General features: G+C 34.4%; 1 protein-coding gene across 1 annotated transcript; it reads right to left on the bottom strand.

Annotated features, from left to right (window-relative positions):
• Positions 1 to 7,566: 7,566 nt before the first annotated feature.
• LOC125071499 (kinesin-like protein Klp61F) lies at positions 7,567 to 24,254 on the bottom strand. Its single transcript, XM_047681777.1, has 20 exons — positions 24,034 to 24,254; positions 22,663 to 22,810; positions 22,162 to 22,311; positions 21,469 to 21,687; positions 20,922 to 21,010; positions 18,605 to 18,853; positions 18,185 to 18,438; positions 17,776 to 18,005; positions 17,070 to 17,233; positions 16,855 to 16,994; positions 15,941 to 16,032; positions 15,288 to 15,491; positions 14,922 to 15,089; positions 14,310 to 14,691; positions 13,654 to 13,769; positions 13,046 to 13,177; positions 12,153 to 12,375; positions 11,693 to 11,808; positions 10,488 to 10,652; positions 7,567 to 10,078 (listed from the first exon to the last, which is right to left on the bottom strand). The coding sequence occupies exons 1-20, from the start codon at positions 24,096 to 24,098 to the stop codon at positions 9,959 to 9,961; spliced, it is 3,426 nt and encodes a 1,141-aa protein (XP_047537733.1). The 5' UTR covers positions 24,099 to 24,254; the 3' UTR covers positions 7,567 to 9,958.

The raw sequence follows: 24,254 nt of genomic DNA, 5'->3' as shown, positions 1-24,254 counted from the left end.
TTCTACACATTTTTGGACAAAATTTGGATTAATGCAAGGTGTGTAAGAGCAGCTCGAGGGTTTGTGTTATTAAGCTCTCTGTTCTCAAGAACTCTATGATGACATCCGAAATAAAACGCTTCGAGAAATGTAAGTAAGAATATTATAATTCCACTTATTGTTGAAAAAAAAACACTTTAAATCCGCTGAGTTTTTGTTGATATTTCTTCTCGGGTCTGACGTATTTATCCGAGCCGATGATAGTTTTTTGACACATTGACAATTATTAACATTAGGCCTTAATTATTTAAAAATAAAAAATTAAAATAGTTACTACACAAATCATGACCGCGTGGATGGTAACAAGAATGCTTTGAGCGAAAAACGAACCAGTCCTTTTGTAACCGATGGTGGCAATAAGGCGAGGTGTTATACTTTAAGTGCACTACTACACCAAGATCCAAGCGTTTCAACTGTAAATGGGACACTGACGTAACTTAGAGACGAATATTTTGATTGTTTGTTCGCTTCACATTTTCCGCGGCGGCTTCAACTCTTAACACTGTTCCTTTGATATGATAAACAAAAAGTGTAACATTTCTATAACGCTCTGAATTATGTTATTGACATATCAATCATATCGATGAAGGTAAAAGGTTTACTTGGTGGTAGGATTTTGTGCAAGTCCGTCTGGGTACCACCCACTCATCAGATATTCGCCTTTAGTTATATACCTTCTCCTAGAATGACCCTTACCCCATAATTTATGTGTTACTTTTACTTTACTTTACAAATTACTCGCTCGACATTCGATCATAAAGTAATCACACTGTTTCCAAAGCGTAAATTCGAAAGAATTCCTAACCTAAATCATTTCCGATTTTCTAATGTCTTTAATTAATGCTTAGAAGATTATGACCCACGTATGACGCTGCCTGTTATATTCCAATAACGTAACTCACCGTTGGGTCGATTACTACTAATTACATTTTCTAAGTCTGGTTTGTTGTCTGTTGCTGGCGCTGATCGCGGTGTTGTTGTGGACGTCGTGGCGATGCTTATTGTTGTATTTCTATAAAGTAATAGAAATATATCTAGTGAACTTTATATTATCGTACAATACTACGAGTATATTCCACTCAACATATCGTCTGATTTAAATATATGTTAAATAGCCGAAGGAACTACATATAAGCTTTTTATATATACTATGATAGATGATATTTTAAGCTACGTGGAGTACAATATTATCAGCCAAACAGAATGTTTGATGTGTATAAAATAATTTATCAAATTAAATTATATTAAACAATTTCATTTAAATTATTTAAATATCTTACTTATATAAAAACATTAATATATTTTCTTCACCTCATAATACAGCAAAAACTTTGGTGGCATTTCGTGTTCTCAAGTTCGTGTCCATTGCAAAAGCCTCCCATCGTATAAGGCAGACAAATACCTGGACACTCAATGGTCTGTATGGAATAGAAAATATATAATTAACAGAATAGGCTAAAGAAGAAGGATAACATCATCTTTTGCTCTAAAAGATGGATTTTGTAAACTCTGCTGATCAACCTTCCATAATTCATGATATCCAGCCATCCATCCATAATGATACAATTTACGCGTTGGGGAAAAATGTTTCAGTGTTAATATTTATTGTAATTACTTGAAAGATACGTTAATTATAAAAAAGCACACATAGTGAGAGAGGCGTATGTATTTTGAAAAATACAGAATTGAACTGTATAGCCATTACATGCCGTTTGGTCTAAAAATGCCTTCGATAAAAACTCCCAAAAGTAACGTCAATGAATAAAGATCACTGGCATTGTCATCTGAAGCACAACTAAACTCTATTCCAACCATAACAGGAAAAGCCAAATAAACAACATTTGACGGCAAATTGACGCGATATCATTGTTCGAGAGCTTAATCTATCATATTCATGGGTTTGCGAAAAAATGGCGTTTTGAACGTCGATGAAACTGTTATCGGAATTTTGAAAGTAAAATTAAAGTGGAAATAAGTGGTTAAGTGCAATAGCGATGTATTATAAATAAAGATATATTAATCATAAACTCTTAATAGTGCACAATATAGCTGAGTTATTCGCAAATCACATGAAATACGTAAATCTTGTTGGCTCGTTTATCTTTTTTCCTACTTCCATTGGAATAGGCTATAATAAATAATACATGATTTCTTCAGCACCCATTTTACATTTTGATTCGAGAATACTTATGTCCTGTATCTAAACAATTATCATTTAAATTAACGTATAAAAAAAATCTGTTTTATAATAATAAGGACTTCACTTTTAAACACATCTGTTTATTGGATGTTAAGTTAAAAACGAATTAGATAACGATATTCACTTATAACATCAATACTAATATCACGAATGCGAAAGTAACTCTAACTGTGACCTCTGCGCTTAAACCACAGAACTGATTTAGATGATGTTTTGTACGGAGATAGTTTGAGTCCCGGGGAAGGATATATTTTTTAATTTTCCCTCGTGGGGGTGAAATCTGGTATACTATTTCTATGTTATAGGTAAAGTTTTGCATATTTTGCGCAGGTTAAGCCGCAGCTTCAGCTGGTTGGCTTATAAATTTGTCAATTGATTCACTTAAGGCAGTCGCGTTTTTTTAATTATTAAGGTAAATAATTGTTATACGATGATTGTGTTTGAAGATTAAACATGATTTTTGATTACATACTGGTGTCGTTGGCCTTGGCGTTGTATGCGGTCCCCTGGTTGCGACTTCCGTGGTGGAGTCACTGATACAGCAACTCGCGTCTCCCGGACATGAGGCATCTTCATCCACGTTCTCACAGAGCAGATAAAAAAACCCGGATACGCATTCTCCGCGACATGTCCGACCAAGCTGCTCTTTTGGAGGCGGTGTAGTAGTTAGCTGTAATTTGTGAAAAAAATGATGTTACCAAACTATACAATTATTGTGATACATGTCCTTCGTACATAGGCTACTTTTTTTAATTCACCACTCGAAGGGAGAAAAATGAGGAGTGACAACTTGTGTGCTATAGGTAAAGTTTTATAAATTTCGAGCGTGTAAAGGAGGTTCAGCTAATAATATCTTAAAGTATTAACAATATACATGCATTATTGTATAAACACGAGATTTATATTTTATATTCGTCTTAAGGAACCTACTATCTCATCGGGTGACTCCGGAAGCGACTCGTTGCGCGCCACCAGGTCTGGTGACTGCTCATCTGAGTATACGTCCTTAGTGATTTCTAAAAAAACAAAACATTTGCTTAATTTATTATGTATCAACCATTGAAAGCAAACGCATTGAAGCAGATGCTGGACTAAGCTCCAAACCTATTTCTCAAAAGGGAGGGAGGCCTTTGCCCTGCAAAATTTTTATTGTGATAAGGTATGACTGTTATTTATTGGTTTTATTCGGTTATAAATTCTTTTACCCCGTGACAAACACATTTATTTTAATTATCTCAATGCCCAAAAAAAAAAATATAATTTTTTTTTCGATAATACTATAAAAGCACTTTTGAATCGTCATGTTAAAACGTATTCAATGTAAAACTGCCACCGGATCGGAAAGGAGAAGAACTGGCTAAAAACTCAGGATTTATTCTTTTCCACCGTTTTAATTACAGAGTATAATTAAATGTCAGTAATGTTCAATTAAATATGTATATATAAATATATATGCTGACTAGGAATCAACAAATACTCCATGTTTTTTTTTTATCTTTAATATATTCGTACGTGCCCATTATATCATTTGTACATTCTTTAAAATACTTAATCACATAGTTTTTTTATGGTAAAAATTGTTTGAACTGATCGGATATGAAGATGAGGTCATTGACATAGGTTAATGTTCGTCACTTATTTTTCCTCGTTCTTAATCCACCTTTGCATGTCATTATTGAACAAGTATTAAACTAATAAGTAATGATTGATTGATTGCTTTGACTATAAATAAAGATAATTTTATACTAATAATAAAACTACTTTTAAATTTCTAGGTTATCCCTTTTTATCCTCGTAGATATGAAAGAGATAGTATTTGAGATATTTTATAGTATTGTTAATGTGTTTAAGACTTTTACCCATTTCCCTGTCCTGTAGTACATATCACTCACACAGGATTTTGCAGTTGAGCTTCAGGCATAAGCATTACGTTACATTAGCAGCCTGTAAATTTCCCACTGCTGGGCTAAGGCCTCTTCTCCCTTTGAGAAGGTTTGCCATGCTGCTCCAATGAGGGTTGGTGGAATACACATGTGGCAGAATTTCGTTGAAATTAGACACAAGCAGGAAAACATCACGATGTTCATCGATGGAAACACCGCCGAGCACGAGATGAATTATAAACACAAATTAAGCACATGAAAATGCAGTGGTGCCTGCCTGGGTTTGAGCCCGAAATCATCGGTTAAGATGCATGTGTTCTAATCATCGGGAATCCAGAGTCCAGGCATAAAAACTACGCAAAAAAAACTGTTTGGGGTATTTGTAATTAATGAATAATCCTTCGGAATAATATTAATACAGGAGAATTATTACAGGGTCTTAAAATCTGAGTACCCGAGGTCGGTGGCGTAGTGGCGCTGTAAAAAATATAATTACTTCACAATATGTGAAAACTACTATATTATAGCTTAATTTAATATACATTACGACTCGAATGTATTTGTACACATATCTACCACCAATCCACAGTAGAGCACTGTAATGGAATTAGCTCCAATTTCTTCTTTAGATTTTACACGAAATCCGTTGCCCAGGTGGGACAATTATTAAAACAAGGAAGAGATGACTAAATCACACAGATGCAATTAAAATTAGAGGTTTACGGTAATAACGAAACAAATTTTATTAAATGTGTAAATTTAATTTATAAAATACAAATAATTATAATATACAATGTTTTATAATAATTCGGTACAGAGAAGTACGATTTATAAATTCTTATCTTTCGAAATCCATATCACGGGCGTAGTCATGATTATTTGTTCCTTAGCCGTAGAATTTAATCTCTTTCTGTAAAAAGGTAAATAATAACAGTTTATTCAACTTGTCAGGTCACTGAGTTGAGTTGGTAACTTCAGCGGAAGTAGCTGATCTCCATCGAAAACTAACGACATAGCCAAAATATTTTAGCTAAGTACTTTAAACTAAACGTCTTATAGTATAGGCCTAATATAAAAAAAAAAACTTACTTCATCCTTAGTTGTCGTTGTTGGAACAGTCTCGCTGCGGACCACTGATCCTGGCAGCTGCTCGTGTTTGTACGTGTCATATTTGAAAAATATGAATTTTATATTTTAATCGATTTTTATTTATTTTTTGCGTGTTAGTGGTACCACTGTAGACCGTTAAAAACCGAACTTACCAATGCATATTTATGTACGAACACAAATTGTATTTACCTATTCGAAACCTGCGTCCTTTAGTGAAAATAGAATAAAAATCTGTTTGGTATTTAGTGAGTCTCGTGTTCAGACGCGGCGGGAGGACTTTAGTTTATAATATGTATTATTTTATTATAATATGTTATTAACAATGGTGGTATTCGGTATAAATTATTCCTATAATATTCCTATTTTATTGATGATAATAAAATATTTTTACGATATAAATTTGAAAAATATCGTGAACTTTATCTGGGCCCGATTACTATGTTTATAAAATAATTGGGCTTATTCCAAGCACTGACCTAATCGGGCAGAGGTCACGGATGTTTCATTTTTCGAATAGACGAGCTGTGAAGATACAAGTAACACGAGGGCTACGGAATACAACGACATGCCGACTGTTCACAATGTCACTTCCGAATTAACTGTTCATAAAACCATATGAGTTCATATATACCTAAGGCGTTTATAAAGTTCAATGAACTTTCGCAAAAAATCCCCGCGAGAAACCTGATTATTAATAAATCCTCGTACACGTGGAAGTATCACGATGTTTTCCTTCGCTAATAAATCCAGCGACAATATACCTATTAATATAACCCATATCATTTTAAGTGAAGCTTTATGTTGCAGTCCTATTTTATGATTAAACTGTCAATGTTCTCTCACATTTTAGGGGTTAATCGTGAGGTTTAAGAAGTAGCTTATGTTCTTCTTTGGAGTTCAAGCTTCATTCAAATAAAATTTTAGTATTTTCGGTTCAGTGGTTAAACGTGAGGGAGCAACAGATAAACAGACAAAGTTACTGTCGCTTATTTAATATTAGTATAAGTATTTATTATTAAAGTAACGAAAAGAAAAAAAATATGCGCGAAGAATAATATTTATACACTAGGAGGACGGAACGTAGGCAACCTGTAAACTCAAAACTGTTGTGTTTTTGTATACCCGCGTTTTTGTTGTTCGGGGCTGCCAGGATACTAGGACATATTATAAAATTATAGTATTGTCATACGTATTGTCATACGTATTGTCATACGTATTGTCATACGTATTGTCATACGTATTGTCATACGTATTGTCATACGTATTGTCATACGTATTGTCATACGTATTGTCATACGTATTGTCATACGTATTGTCATACGTATTGTCATACGTATTGTCATACTTATTGTCAATTGCTCATAAAAACCTGTCATCATAAAGATGGTCATGGCATTTTGTCACAAATAATTCTACGCGGGCGAAACCGCCGGTTCATCTAGTAGTTTATATTGTACAGCTGTAGGTATTTTTTTGCAAGTCAGATTAACTCATCCATCTTTTTAGTGGCTAATAACCTTTTACCTTTGTGGCTAATTTAAAAAAAAAATTGAGGAACACGTTTGAAAAGTAACGTCTAGGGTCATCAACATTGATCGCGGTTATATGTAAATCTACATTACTATAATGTTTATTTAACATGAGAATATATTCTACTATGTTTGAAAAAGTACTTCAAAATGTTGATCTTCCTAATAAAAAACCACAAAATACAATAAACACTTTTGTCTTGCCATACATTTTAATTCTTTTTTATTCCCGCGAAAACGCTGTCAATCATTTTGGTGACGTCACATTGATAAAAACAACAGTTGTGTATCTATGACTGGTACTAATTCAATGTTAACAGCTATAATAATATAATATTTGGTGTTTTTTGAGAAGAAAATGAATTACAATCACTAACGTTGGAGTGTAATGTCCAAATACTATCATTAAAGCTCCAGAAAAGTGCCAGATGATATTGAAATGACAGTTTTTGTCTATCTGACGCCTCACTATGGTGGGTCGTGTTTTGGTGGTTACTTGATATACAGACTAATAATTACAACTTTTAATTTCAATATAATAAATTAATAATGCGCTTTTATGACTCAACATCAAAATATTTAAGTAAAGTTGGCGGTAGACTATCTGATGAGTGGGTGGTACCTACCCAGACGGACTTACACAAACCCCTGCCACCAAGCTCCAGCCGTGGTATATATGCCCATCAATGGTATATTAACAAATTAATGACCATAGTTATCTGGGAGTCGTATAAAATAAAACAATAATTATAGGCTTAAATATTTATTATAGTCAAATTATATGTAATCTAAATAAATATTAAAAAGGTACGCATAAATGATAGTACCTACCTAAATATAGTTGCATGAAAAAAAGATTAAAAAAATTTCAAGTCGAAAAAATATGTACTACAAAATAATGGTGCGTTTCCACTAAAATTTGTTTTGTTTATATCCGTGTTTGCATGACTGTCACAGAAAAAAAATATCATTATTTCAGACTGGCAACCCCAAAATTCGCCTCAAAATTCTTATTTAACGTTACAAGTCAAAGTATATTTATATTATAATTATATAGTATGATTATAAAATAGACCGATGGATATTTTATATTTAAATAACACTTCCCGTTTTGCTAACGTTAAATTTTCTATAAGTTTAATTACTTATTAATAAAACTACCGACTATCTGTATTTGCTTTTAATTTTGTATTCGCTCTTGCTTAATGTTCTGCCCTTGCGCCTTGCTGTCTAATTTTACTTTGAATACTCCTGCTATAGTATGTCAGTTCGGATTCAGCGTCCAACTGTACCATAATCACTTTAATAATTATAAGCAGTTTATTTGTCCAAAAAGCCTTAATTACGCAATTGAACCCTTTGATGTGCTGAAAAAACCGCCCTAACAATATGGCAGCATGGGTAAAGATAAACAACTTAATCTTTCTGCTATATTATTCACTGCAAAAAAATTGAACCACTTCTTCCCACTTATATTTTACTTCCAAAGTTCCGATGTTTGTATGTTTACTCATACGCCATTGGAATGGACTAATGCTAATTTTAATCTTGCTAAAGTTATTTCTAATAAAATCGATGGAAATTTTAGCCAATCTTATCTATCTTCATCTGAAAATTATCCCCACTGTCATAGAGCCATGGGGAACTGTTTATAAGAGCTCATTTCTTAGCATAGCAAGTCTAATCTAAAGATGTAGTTTTGTATTTTTTTATATAAAAATACTACCAGTGTGCGAAAATTAAGTCTTATGTTTAAAATTAAGAAAATATATACATATATAGATATATCTATCAATTATCTAATTAACAATTAAATTTTTGTGATTGTAATTCTATTTATAAGGTTTCGGGTTAATTAAAGCATTTTAAAGTGTGAGCTCCGTGCGTATTTCAACCCGACAATGCACCGCAAGGTTGCGCGTGCTACATATGTCGGAGCTGTGAATAATTTACTATTCAAAACCTTACATTTATGGCGTGATTATTTTTGATTGATAATTTTACTACTGAACAAAATGTTAAAAATGCTTTTATTATACAATCAGAATTAATTAACGTTAAGTTGTGTGAATCTAGATTCCATAATACTTATGATTTGCTAAATTCGATGGGAGCCCGCCATCGACATATTCAAATACATTTATCTCTAGACACGTTTGCTTTGACATACCAAACTAATCAGGCAGTAGCTTCTTACAAAATAAATATATTTTTGGGAGATTACTTCCTTAAACAAAATGCTTAAATAAAATAATGGTAATAATATATTGAATTTAATAAAACGATACATCCTATATTAGTAGTGTAGTTTGTACCTTTGATACTAATATCTAAAAACTAAATTTCTAATGCCACCTATAAGACGTCTAACTCGGTCGGCGGATCAAAAGCAACTGAAAAATATTGAGGCTTTACAACATATATAACACAAACAACTGTTATATTAACATATACCTTTTTCGTGATCTTATTAACATTAGTATGTTAAGCTTACGCCATTTTATCACAAATATTTTAATTTTGATTTGGATAATGGCAGTGTATAGTTTACATTGTTATCAAATTTGGACTTGAGCCCTTTCAGCACCAGACCGCAAAGTTGTAATTCTTGTAAGGTAGAAAGTTAAAAGAAATATTAATAATTATAATTTTAAATATTTAATTGAATACTATATCAATGTATTCATGTCTTATAACAATCTGTATCGATTGAATTTAATTCTATAAGTTATAGACGAACCGCTCGCTTGCTTTGTGGAACAGAGGTGTGCTACGTCGATCTGCGAACTTCACCTCACTGACGAGAAGTGAAGTTCTTTAAATATATTTATGACCGAGTGCAATGGATTTATAAGAATATAAACAATTCATAGCGTGATTTTAATATTTTCTATTAAAAAATAATAAAAAAAAGTTTATGTAAAAATTAAGATTTACTATGGGTAAATAGATTTATTTTTGACATTTTCGTAAAGTAATCTCGTGTCCACTGAGTGGGTCCATTCAAATGAATAATCAATATAACTTTACTCAGAAACCATAACACACTATGGACCAAAATATTCGTACCTTACTAACACCGATTTGATTAATTTAAAACATTATAATGGCAGCGTTCAGTAACGAGAGTGCACGTCAGCGAGCGAGCGGCGCGGGAGCGAGTACGCGTCGCCGGGGGGGAGGGGGAGGGGGGGCGCTCAGTCGGCGTTCCGCTCGAACAGCGGCTTCTTGTGCGAGGTGGGCGCCGGCAGCTTCGACGGCTTCTTGAACGACATCGAGCGGTTCACGTTCTCCTTGCCTTGTTGATCCTGCTGTCGCTGAGAATTTTAAAATATATTTTTAAATATCAGATTTCATTCGTAGCGTCCATTCTCGACTGGTTATGTCCAAATCCGCAGATGTTACAGTGCTTAAGCGTGCGCACAAAGCGATAGCTACCTCATTGGTTATTCTACCGTCAAACGGTAATACTTACTCAGACTGACCCAAGGTGTTTTGTCATGATCTCCACTTTTATAAGCTAGTCCATTAGTCCGATGTATAAGGAGAACACCTCACAGCTTACGAGCTCTTTTAAACTTTCAAAAGCTACTAGACAAATTTAAAATAGTATAAATGCGAAAGTAACTCTATCTGTTACCTTTTCACGCTTAAACGGTTGAACCGATTTAGATGAAATTTGGTTTGGAGATAGTTTGAATGAGGAAATAAGCATTAAATACTTACTCGTCTTAAATAAATATCTGTTTCGGAGGTACATTTCATGATGGATGGTTTGTGGTTGACCGAATCAGGAGGGGAGGGAGCTGCGAACACCACGGCGGAGTCTTCGGAAGCGGACGATTCGCTGTCGCTTCGGGCTTCACTTTCATTCTCCACTAAGATGCAGTCCTACACATTGAGATTTTATATTTTATCAAGAAGTCTACATTATATAATATGGCACATTTGCTTAATACATATATAAAAATAGTTCTATATAATTTGTCTGTAATTATACTGGTTCACTCACTCACTTTGAAGGGACATTGCTAGATAAGGTGAAATAAAAACCGTATTGTTGATTTTTATATTTTAAATTAAATTACTTGCTGCAAGTCAAATGTTTATCAGTTATAATGAATTATAATACAATCAATTCGATATCCCAAACACTTGGAGAAAAAAAAACAAAGTTCATTTATAAATGACAAAAATAAAAAAGGATCCAAAATTGCTCCCTGCGGAACCTATACCAAGAGATCAGTCACAGAAGACTATTCTTCAGTAGTAGTATCAATACTTAGAGAGCTTAACACGGTTCCTGTTACGATAGAAATGAAGTGCAATAGAAAGAAAGTGCAGGCGGCTCGGGCTCTAAAGTAACCGTCATGAGAAGCTATAAATTTTGTAAACAAGTGTTCAGGAGTTCACAACATTTGGACCAACATAAAAAATTAATTTGTTTAAGATTTAATAAATTATTAAGTAACAAATATTAATTAACATATATTATTTAAGAATAATTATTCGTCAGATTCATAAGTAAAATTAACAATAACAACCAGATCCGCGATATATGCAAAGCAATGAAACAAACTCGTACGCATTCGAAACTCGAATGACGCGTTTATTTCAAAATGGCGTCCCGATAGTTTACAATCCCTGCGACGGACGCGTTCCGGTACCAAAAAACACAAACGATAGCGCTTTGCGTCGTTAAAATATGATCCGACTAAATTAAATAGGTTGTTACTTTCATATAACCCGTCTATATTTCATGTCGATTGAATATGGTCAATTTATTATTATCTCGCAGTATAAAATGTTTACTTAGTTAAAAGATGTTTGTTACATAATTTATAGCGTCTCGTGACGGGTACTTTAGTGAGCAGTGAGCAGTGAGCAGTGAGCAGTGAGCGTAGAGTGTAACGTAAGGCGCAGGCACTCACGTCGTCGTGGCGGCGGGCGGCGCGCGCGGCGCGGAAGGCGCTCAGCGCGCGCGCGGGCGGGGACGACGCGGCCAGCGCGCGCGGGTAGCGGTACTGCGCGCGCAGCGGGGTGCTGCCTGCGGGGAGGGGGATTACGTTGCTTTAATAATCCATCTCGTGTTCGGCGGATAAGACCGCCAACCGAAAATATTGACGTGTCCGAGGATAATTTGCATAAGTAACGGCGGTGGTTATTTTAAAAAAAATGTATTGAATATCGGCATCTAAAGTTTATGTGATTTTCTCTTTTTCTTCTTAGATTCTCTTATAGATAGCTTTACCGCAAACTATCGCCAATTAATCATTCAATTTGTTTCTTTAAAAAACCTCATTAACTTACTGCTGTTCTGGCCCGGAATTAGTACCGACGTCAAAGGGATCTACAAATTTATGAACTAACTAGTGAGTACGAGTAACTCACCAGTCGGACAGTATACAGCGTACTCCTGATTGAGACACCGACTTTCCAGTTCCTCGAGTCGGGATACCTCCTCTCGCAGTCTGCCGTAGAACTGCTCCACTTCCCGCTGCACGGTGGCCAGGGTCAGAGTCTGGGCGTCGTGATGCGTCTGACAGGTGCTGGTGATATTTGATGCAACTGATGACAATGATGAGAGCTCCTCCTTTGTGGAGGTTGTTGTTACCTGAAATTATTTTAATATTATATATTATCGTTCAGTTTTTTCGCTGATTTTTCTTTGTGGATTAATTCTTCCAGTTATCTAGTCAAGCCAAGTTCAAGTAAAAGAACTGGCGAGCAGCACCGTGTGTAATATTACACGAACCATTAGTATATCCACACCCATATCTAGGCTTCAATGTTAAATTACAATCAATTTCAGACCTTTATTTGTAATTACGTAACAAACCGAAAGAACCACTGTTCCATTTAAAAGGATAGATCTTTCATTCAGCTTTGTAGGAAATCTCTTTAGCTAGGTTAAATATCGCGTTTTTTTTTTAATCTTTCAGAGTAGGCTGGTCGGTTTAGTGGATTTATGAAAAGTTTGGAGGTTTAAATCTGCCTAAGCACTTTTCAATTTTCATGTGCTTTATTTGTGTATATCATCTTGTGCTTACGACATTACATGGACCTACCTCTTAAATACTCTCTTAGCCTAGTTGACACATATGTTAATCATATAGCAATAGTTTATACATCAGCATTATTTCTCAATTTTGAAATTGATTAATTGTTTTTATATCAATACTATTTTACTTTTAAAAGATGACTAGTTTAAAGCAAACCTCATCTGGCCAGTATGATAATGGACTATCGTGGATATGTAGTCAATAAAAATTAATAAAACTTACATTGACTGCTCCAACAAAGTTATCCAAAGTTCGCTGACACGTCTGCACCATAGATTCGATCATATAATTAGACTCATTCACGAGACAGGTAGCTGATTCTTGTTCCTGTTCTATCAATCCTTTCGATTCATCCTAAAATTTAAATTTAATTAATTACACTATATAAAAAAAAAGTTTGGATATTTTATTGAACTCTCAAAATATAAATAGATATTCAAATATATATAACTATGTACAATTTGTGTGCACACTGTACTTATCTGGATAGAGAATATGATTATGACAGTACAGACAGCAAAACAAAGACATCTTTTGTTTTTATTTTCTAAATTACATTCTTATAAAAATAAAACTAACATACAAGTTCAGTAATATTTGTTTAGTACCCAAATGATTGAAAGTGGTGTGAAATAGCATTTAAAATTAATTATTTTTAAGGATCCTGTAATGAAAATTCATTCTTATATATAAAACTTTGTACAGTGAAATGAGTTCTATTTATTAATACTATTAGTTTCTTATTCGACCATTATTTAAAAACAATAAATTGTTTTTGTTATTTTTCATAAACATCAAACAGATACTGAATTATATATTAAGTAAATTACCTGAACATGAGACTGTGTCTGTTGCAGATTTTGTATTAAATCTGTTTTTATCGTCTCTACCACCTTCAGAGCGCCGTCACTCAAACTATTTACATTTGATACCATAACTGCGTGATCTGCAATATTTACAAGTATTAGATTTGTATGCATTAACATTACTTGGACATGAAGGTTTATTTTGTGTATTAGTGCATGCCCCTAGATAATCTCGTAAAAACTTAACTAAGCGGGTAAAAAACATCAACATAAGGGAGTGTTTATCTCGCCGCGTCCATCATCGATGTTCGATGTGCACCCAGCTTTATATAATGAAGCAAATAGTATCCGCTGGCAACACTGAATTTATTTCTTTATTTATGTTTATAATTCGTATCAAGCTCCACTCAACAACCGGTGGGGAAATCTGCATATGTCAGAAGGAATTATATCTCAATGTTATCTGACCTGCAGTGGAGCGGCGTGGGGGATTAAACTCCCAGCCTTTATCTGATGGGAAGACGTTTGGCCAGCAGTGCAACATTTACGAGTTTTAATATCGATTTTAATACTCATTAAAATTAAATAATGTCAATAAACTCTCCTTAATAAAATTGCCTAGCAAATGGAAACTGGCAAAATAATGAAATATTATTATAATAAAATACAACAAAATATACCCTTATCATAATCTTCTACAAAGACCTTCAATTCATTCAAACACTTCTCCAACTCATTCTCTTGTTCTAATAAATCTTCTCCAATCTGCGCCACCACTTCCTGATTAACTTTCAACATACTGTTTAGCTGATCAACATTTTCGGCCGTCCGTTGTTCGAACATAGCCCTTTGATTTTCTATATCCTTAAGTTTCTGATTCATATTCTCCTCCAAGAAGGTTCTCTCAGCAGTAATGTGACGTTCAATGCGTTCCTCTAGAAGCCTTCTTTCCTCTTCTGCCCACTGTTGAAGACGCGATTCGTATTCCGACTTTTCTCTCTCTATGCTCGTCACTTGCTCGGCTAAGTATCTTTCTGTCCGTTCTTTCTCTTCGGTGATTGACTAAAATAAAAAAGAACAATTAAAAATAATTCAAAGTATGCTTTATTCGAGTAGGCTCTTAAAAAGACTTGAATAATAATTTTACAGGATTAAAAGCTAATTCAGTAATTACACATGTGGTTTATGATATTTTTGTTAATTGCTAGAAAATGATTGAATAATAATCAGATGTTTATTTGAGGGCACCGTTTCATATAAAGAAATAGTGATAGAATGAACTAATCACTGACGTCGATTCGCTGCAGGATGTGCGCGCCCAGCCGCTCGGCGCGACTCTCGCGCGACTGTCGCTGCGTCACGCAAGACTGTCGCAGGCGCAGCGCAGACTGCCGCGCGACCGTCGCCAGCGCTCCGCTGGACTGCTGCAGCCGCCCCAGCAGCGACACGCCCGACGTTTGCTGACACGGGACAGAGGTCATAAGTCGAATGCATACTCAATACTATAATACAAGTACAGGACACGTTTCTATCAGTGTAAATATTATCGAGTCATTAAAAGAAATAAAACGATTAAATCACTAGCGATCGTCGGAAATATCCAGCTCCCGGAGCCGACACCGGATCAGATCAACGTAAACACCAGTCAGTGACCTCACCCAGTCGCCGAGAAAGCTCGCCATGTCGGAGGTCAGGTCGAGGCCGGCGGCGTGGCGCAGGCACGCCAGCACGCAGGCGGCGAGGCGCTCGAGCGCGGCGCGCAGACGCGCGGCGCGCGCGGCGGCGGCGGCGTGCAGGCGCGCGCGGCCCGCCTGCGCGGCGCCGGATACTTCGCTGTGCGTGTCGTTTTTCAACGTCGTCATCTGGAAAGTAATTATTTTCTTAAAGTTTTGAATGTCGACAGCTGAACTTGAAATATACAAAAAAAATAGTACTGTGGGAGCTAGTACACGGCGTCGGAGCGAGGGTTCGTTTCTCGCCCGTATTAGACCTCGAGCTGCCCCGCACCGGTACTACTATGCGAGTAAAATTCAGTGTGGTAGTATTTTACCTTACATCTATTTTCCTCCACAGCTTAATATACATAATACAGAAGATGAGACTATCCTATATAATGTTCAGAAGTTCCTCGTTAACACTTCTTCGTTCGAAAATTGTTTTTTTTTTCATACTTCTTACAATATTCCTTTTAGTTACCTTCCAAAGAGTACGAATTATACTTTCGGTAATTATTTATTTCTCATACACGTAAGCAAAAATATGGTTTTTGAATATCAGCTAAACTATGTTATAATAATATGTCTAAGAATACCTTATTCATGGTCTCCATAGCTTGTTGGACCAAATCGTCAAGTCTTTGTTTACTTTGATTTTGCATTTGAGTGCTGTCGTGTGTGTAAGAATCTGTAATAGTAAATAAAATAGAAATATAGTGAGTACTAAGGATTTCCACATGTTCATGCAAGCTGTTGGCACGTAATCTCCCCACTGCGAAGCAGCTGACAATGATTGGAAGTTTAAGATTTGAAAGTAGACTATTAAATAAAAATTTCTTCACGTTCACGTCCCTGCGAAACATTGAAATTGAATAGACCGTCCCGGGATTCGAATGATATAAGATGAAATATGAAAAAAAAGTTATAGCATAGGCGGACGGGCAAATGGGCCACCTGATACCTGATACCAAGTGGTAGGTAACTATCACTGCAAATTTTTTTTATTCTTTACGTCATCATAGTGCCGCCAACCTTGGAGACTAAAAAATTATGCCTGTAGTTGTACACTGGCTCATTCAATACTTGAAACCAGAACCCTACTAATAATATGTATTAGTACTTGGCAGTAGAATAAATAAATAATAAATAAATAAATAAATATTGGACAATATCACATACTCTGATCCCAATGTAAGTAGCTAAAGCACTTGTGTTATGGAAAATCAGAAGTAACGACGGTACCACTAACACCCAGACCCAAGACAACATAGAAAATTAATGAACTTTCTCTACATCGACTCGGCCGGGAATCGAACCCGGGACCTCAGAGTGGCGTACCCATTAAACCGGTATACACACTACTCGACCAAGGAGGTCGTCGTCGTCGTCGTCGTTTATTCAACTCATCAGATATGAGTGGGTGGTACCTAAACGAGCTTGCACAAAGCCCTACCATCAAATTCATACATACCAATGGCAAAAATAATCACTAATCACAACAATATCTTACCCATAGTTGTCTGAACGTCCGCAAGGGCCTGCATGAGGGCCCCGACGAAGTTCTCCGTCCCCCCTGTTAAATTGTTCCTATGCTGCGCAGATATCTCACGGTATGTTCGCGTTATTTCTAGATTAGTTGATTCCACTGTTCTGGAAAAAATAAAATAAAATATGAATACTATAGTTAAATACTTATAGATGCAGACTAGCTTATAATATACATACTTTCTCTTATCAATAGAGTCAAGTAGCTTTGCAGCGTCAGTGGAAGCTGCATCAGCGACCTCCAGCAGCTGTTTGGCTTGCGACGATAGCACCTTCTCAGTTTCCATCTGCTTGCTGACGAGGAACCGCTGCTCTTCATAGTGCATTTTTGTAGTTTTTAACATCTGAAATGAGGTTTTATGTGTCTTAACGTCGTCTACAGATTACTGAGGCAAAAATATATGTGGTTGGGTCGTTTAACAATCACATCAAATTATGAGTGAGGGAATGAATTGTTAATATTTACGCATACTGTAATATTTCTACAGTCCGAGGGGCAGGGCAAAAAGCTATGAGATTGAGGTGATGCAATGTCATTGGTCGTGATTTTGAATAAGCGATGATCACGATTCATTACAAATTGGGAAAAATGCAGTTTTGAACATCGGCGATTGGACATCAGAACTTTGGAAGCAAAATTAAAGTGTACATTATTTGTAAAGTGGAATGATATTGTTTTAAATCTAAATCTCGTACTGCATAATATAGCAAAGCTCGTAGCAAATCACATGAAATATGTAAATCTATTGTTTGTTTATCGATACTCCTTCCTCGAGTGGCATGGCTAGACGAGAATCGCTGAGACGGCCAATTCAGTCAGGAGGACATAATCACCAAGGTGATTTATTTAAGCTTCAGCAACATTAGGATAACACTAAGGTCTTACATTAGTAGTAGTAGCGAGCATATTTTCCGTTGAACACAACTTGCTGACTGTCGAATTCAATTGCTGCTTGTGCTCCTCCAGCGAGCAGTTGAGCTCCTTGAAGACGGATTCCATACGTTCACGTTCCTCCTCCATCGCGCGCTTCTTCAGCAGCAACTCTTGGATTTCCTTGCGTTGTTCTTCTTGTTTAAGCGTCATTTCCGCGAATGTCTCATTCGCTAAGTATACACCTGAAAAAAAATTATAATCGGATTTTAGTTCCCGAGAATACTCAACACATATACAAACAAATTTTAACTCTTTATAATAATAGCATCGATTCATATTCATAAAAGGAATTTAGAACTCTGGACATTTGCAACAGTTCAGTTATCAGTGAGCCAGAATATAAAAAAATTACACAATTTACCATTCTTTTCTCTAGCTGCGTGTAAATCCCTCTTAAGCCTATCTATCTCTTCGGCGTAGTCTTTCAGGATCGCCTTCTTAGTCATCTTCTGGTTGACTTCCGGCTTGTTCTGGATGTTCTTAGCTCGGTTTGCGTATTCCAGAGTGCTCATAGTCTCCTCGAGGTCCTTGTGGCCGGGCGAGATGGTCGCTATGATGGACGTCTTTGTTCGGCCGCCGAGAGATTCTTGTAAGATTCGTGTTAGTTTTGACTCTCTGAAAAAAGTATATCGCTATTATTGGGCATTGCAAAAATTTGTATGGAGGGTTTAATTCATGATACGAATGATTAATATTATAACCCCATGGTATAGGCAAGGATTTTTAAAAACTATAATTTAAAAAGTTCTTGAAGCTGTTTGTAATAAAACATTGTACATGCCTATATGGTATATGCGGATGCCTCTCCACGAGAGCCGTGATGACTCTGCCGAGAGTCAACAGCGACTGGTTGATGTTCACGCACTCCCTCGCCCTCTCCCTCTTCGCAGGATTATCTGAGCCCGCTTTGCTAATGTTTTCTGAACCGGCCAAATCAACAAGATTCAGCTTCCCGATCTTGACGAGCTCCTCGCCTTCTGGGCTATTTTCCTTCATATGGATGACTATTGTGAACACAGTGTGCGAGCGGCTGAAAAAAATGTTTTGTAAAGTAAAATAGTATTTAGTTGATATTAAAATAAAGCAACAGCCTCTACAGCCTGGGTAAGGCCTCCACTTTGCAGTAACGTTGATCACTTCGACAGAATCAGTGATAATTTATCGCAATCATTACACGAGATAAACTTATAGCGCCAAGTTTCCGACTCCGCAAAGTCAATAAATGATATTTTTAACTTATCCGATTCATATATTCAAATTATTTGTAAAAACTACATTCATAAAAAATGGATATTATTCAATACAAGATTATGATAAAAAAATATGGAACTAATACTTGTTGACTTCCAGGCAGGATGTGTTATATACTTATATTTAAATAAAAAGTTAGAAAACAGTAGACTCACAAAGGAAGTGAAATAGGGATTTAAAGTTTTTATGGATGTCCATCATTCCTTAAGTTAGAAACATAAAACTTTATTGAGTAGATACGTATTTAAGCGTTTTTGGATATTCTACTCTAAGGGGTGAACAATATACACATCAATATTGTATACAAAGAGGTTAAAAATAAACTTAATATTTTAAGTTAATTTGTACATACATTCAACTTCCACGAGAGTACCAAAAGCCGCGGGCAACAGTTAGTAGTATTTATAGTAGAACTATAAATTCAAAAGTTCTCGTAAAAGTCTACTCGAATAAAGTATATTTTGTATTTGAACCCTTTTGAGGAGATGGTTTACACATGTGGCAGAATTTTATTGAAATTAGTCACGTGTTTTCGTTGAACGCCTCGAACGAATTATAAACACAAATTAAGCAAATGTTATTTCAATGGCATATATATTTATTCATTTAGTTATCGGCGTTTTATAAACGGGTTTGAAATTGCAATCATCTTCTAAGATGCACGATTTAACCACTGGGCTATCTCAGTTCTAGTTATAACAACGTCTTCTCTAATATTATACACATAATCGGATAAACCATAATCCAAACCGTTGGATCGTCGTATTACAATCAAAGATACGGTAAACTAAAGATGCTTTCTTTATGTCAACATATAAAAGAAGGCACAGTATTACTTATATTCCTTTTGAGAATTTACATAGTATTGCAAATGCGAAATTAACCATTCCCTTTATCGTGAATGCGTCACCAAATTTGGAGACTGGCTCACTCACCTTTCAAACCAAAGCACAACAACAATATTGCTGTTTGACAGTACAATATATGATAAAGGGGTGGTAACTACTCAGAGGGGCTCGTACAAAGCCCTATGACCAAGTGAACCACACAAATATGGTAACATTTACTTCCAAATATAAACCAAATCCCAGAGATCCTAGCAATACTAATCACAGATAGATATTCATAACATTGCACTCGCTCAACTACTGTTTGTGAATATGTGTGTCTACAGATACATACATCAAACAAACATTAGTAGTTAACTTACAAGGGAACTTTGTAACAACCGCCAGTATTCCTGCAATATTACCTTCGTTTTATAATTATATAACCACTGCTCGGATATATATGTTAACTAATAATACAAATAATGATAATTACTGACACTGGAAATGTGGACATGTGTTTAACATGGGGCATAAATGATAAAATCTCTTTTTTTAGATACTGGCCCATTCAATCGATAGCCAATAAAAAGTTATGATGTTTATCAGTGACATGTCTGTCAGTAGAATATGATACAAGCAAGCTTTGCTTAATTAGTCTACATGGAATAATGTTAACAAATATTTTTACCTTCAAGTTTGGTATTTTAGCTTAGAGAAAAAAAAATACATGGTGATGGTGATGACGATGGTGATGGATACACGTATCCTTCACTCTCATAATGGGAAATAGGGCTTTAGATATATTCCGAGGCACGAGAGTATTAACACTGCGAACATCTGGTGTATTAAACTCTAGTGTATTATGAATAATATTCTATTTCTAATATTTGGTCTCACTCATTCTAGTTTCATAAGTTAGACAAACAAAACACTCTGTAATTATGTTTGTGAACGTCTCAAAGCATCTCACTTCACTCCACTTAGATTGCTCGTACACTAATTGCATTTGATATTTACCTAGATTGAGCATTCATTAGAGTGGAGGCTACCCTCTTCCGTTCCTGTCCTTGAGCCATGATCTTGTAAACCTCGTTCTTGTTATAAACCTGTAGATGAAACATATAGTTAACCAACTATAAAAATTTTAAGTTCCCAATTCATGTTATGTACATTATACATACATATATATATTGTACATGTTTATATCGTGTAGTATGAGCTGTATTAAAACTAATATGGGCGTAGCTCTAAGTTTTTACCACCGAAATTTATGAAATTGGTAAGTATTTTCTTGGAAATAATATACTTGTAATTTAATTAATAAAGAACTGTATCAATTGCTTTAGTAACTAGTAATTCTGGACAGAATCTACAGTCTTAAGTGTTTATCAGAGTTTAATTGATTTTAAATATATTTTAAAGTACTTTTAAAATTGTTAATGTTAGAATATTGCCATGTTTCAGGGCAGTTCTTAACATATTTAACAGGTAACTTCAGACTTAACTCTAAAAAAACCCCTGTAAAAGTACATGTTATTAAATAAAAATATTTTACTCTACTTACAGTTATCTCCTCCAAGCCATTCACAATATTGGCACCCTTCCTGGTGACATCTTCATAGATCCTCAACTTGGAGTTGTCTTCTGATGTTGAAAGTAAGTCAAAAAGTTCCTCATTGTACAGCTCTAAGTATGACACTCGGACCGTGTACTCTGTGTTCGATATACGAAGCTCGTCAAAGATCTGACTGAGTGCACGAGGAATAATACCAGCTAGCGGATCCTGAATTGAAAATAAAAAAATAATTAAAATTAAATTAAATTGAAAATAAAAAAACAGAAAAAAAAACGTTTCTTTTTATTTATTTATTTATTTATTTTTACCTTTATATTATAAATAAATCTTAATCTAAGTGAAAAAGTAGCATAATGTATTATGTCTAAGTACACTATATGAGAAATTACATTCATGGCTGTACTAATGTTTACATCATTCATAGCAATCTTTGTTAATTAAATCATTGTTGACTACAAGGTAGGTGGTACATTAGTAATTTATGGAATGGTTATTATTTCTTAGAGCCCCAATATCTATGGGTGGTGGTGACCACTTACCATTAGATGGCTTATTAGCCAGTCCACCTAAACTTCCTATACTATGTTATAGTTACTCTGAAATTGTAACAATAGTTTATAAAATTTATTTTAATATCATTAAGTTATCATAAAAACTAAAAAAATTAGAAGATGTCCTCACACTCTGCCAAGTGGTTTCATCAGCAGCAGCCTCACCGACCATGGTATGTGTTTTGCCCGTACCAGTCTGACCATATGCAAAAACAGTGCAGTTGTAACCAGCCAAGACTTCTTCGATCAACGGACTGACTACTTCTTGGTAAATCTCTACCTGGAATTTATTAAAAAAATATATTTACAATATAACAAAACATTAATTACTAAGTTATTAATTATGTGAAATTCATAGAAAATTACAATAAATAAATTAACTGAAATTGTCAATCTATCAATCTACATAATTTTATAGAAATTAATTACTACTTAATTTTAAAATGACTTATATAGAAAGTAATAATTAATATTTAAGAAACATTACTTCTCAATTGAAACAATAATTTACTAATAATATACAAATACAAATGAAAACTTATCACTCTAGAGGTAATGGAAAACTTAATACCAAAACACAGACTTGATGCTTATAATCTAAATAATAAATTGATAAAATAAAATATGGTACCTGCTTTGATAGGGGAGGGAATGCACGGTCAAAGGTAAATCTCTTAGTGTGCATACTCTGCTGAGATTGACGCACAACCACTTCCTTTCCATTTACCACTTCCACTACACCGAGAGACTTGATGTCGCGCTCCCGTTGGTTCAGAGGCCTGAAATTCAATCATTTCAGAATTATCACAAAATATATTACTAACTCAATATCAACGACAAAATTATAAAAATAATAAAAGAAAAACATTGTTTCGGAAAAATATGCTCTGTACAGCTTAGTTTCGGCTGGTCTCTTAACGTCGTCGTCATACATCAATGGAATAATTAAAATATAGGTGTACAACATTATCATCCCTCATGTTATAATTCAATATAATAATATCATCATCATATCATTAGAACTCACACCTAACCCATTCTCTTCACAAACTTCTCGGTCAATCATTGCTTCATTTTTCATGTTTTAATAACAAATATATTACATAAAAAATTTAAGAAACCTTTTCTTCGTTCCAATATGTTATAGAGAAATTTTACAAATCGGAATGTAGAGCCTTATTTTATTAAATAAGGCTTGAATATCATACATTACATACTACAGACTAAAGTTGAGAGTGACTCAAGTTTTATTAAAGATTTCAATTACAACAGTTAAATTAAATAAAACAATTTAACTTTTAGAAAGTAAAATTACATTTGTAAATTTAATTAAAAGTTATTACTTATTAAATAAAGATTACAAAATGAATAAATCTAAAATGAACTTATGTAATCAATTTATTATTAGTTATTTATTTTTATTAATTCTTTACCACCAATTGAATAACATAGTAAATTAAATACAATAAAATTATTTATATTTAAAGTACTTAATGAAATTACAGACCAATAAGGATTTATATACTTTATGAATAATCCTTATAAAAGCTAACCATAACTAAATAAATATTGTAATAGCATTATAATAAACATTAATTATTACTGCTGGTACTATAAGTATACAATATCTAGGTGATATGAATGAGTCACTAGACATAATAAAGGCACTTGGACTAGTCACTTAAACTAAATAAAACAAGGCATGTTTTAAAGATATAGCAAGTTATATGAGTTTACTGAAATATGAAAGAGGACAAGGATGTGAGTCATAATATGATCAATTGTTATAAATTAATAGTAAATTTAGATGTTAAACCCAAATATCAAAAGCATAAGCTTTATCTTTTCATATTGTTTAGTCAGGCTTAAGCTTTATCAATTAAAAGATACATAAGATTAATTAGTTTTTTAATTGATGTATAAATAAATATTTAGTCAATTTATTATGAACATTTACTAAAGGTAAAATTGTAAATAGATACTTTGTTGGTTTTAAATGTACCTTAGCCTCACGAACACTTGGATATTTTGATTTTTTTCTTTCCTGCATCCTTTTTCGGACGTCATCTTGATATAACACACATACAATTCACTAAAGTTATTTTCACAATTATTACACAAATTTCTTACTAGATACAACAATTATACTTATAAAACCATCAAAAAAGCTACAATGATTTGAACTCATCAACAGATATTCGTTAGATGTTTGGGTGAGTCGTT

This window comes from Vanessa atalanta, chromosome 19 (assembly GCF_905147765.1).
Source record: "Vanessa atalanta chromosome 19, ilVanAtal1.2, whole genome shotgun sequence".
NCBI classification, from domain to species: Eukaryota; Metazoa; Arthropoda; class Insecta; order Lepidoptera; family Nymphalidae; genus Vanessa; species Vanessa atalanta.
This window is presented reverse-complemented; position numbering and strand designations above follow the sequence as displayed.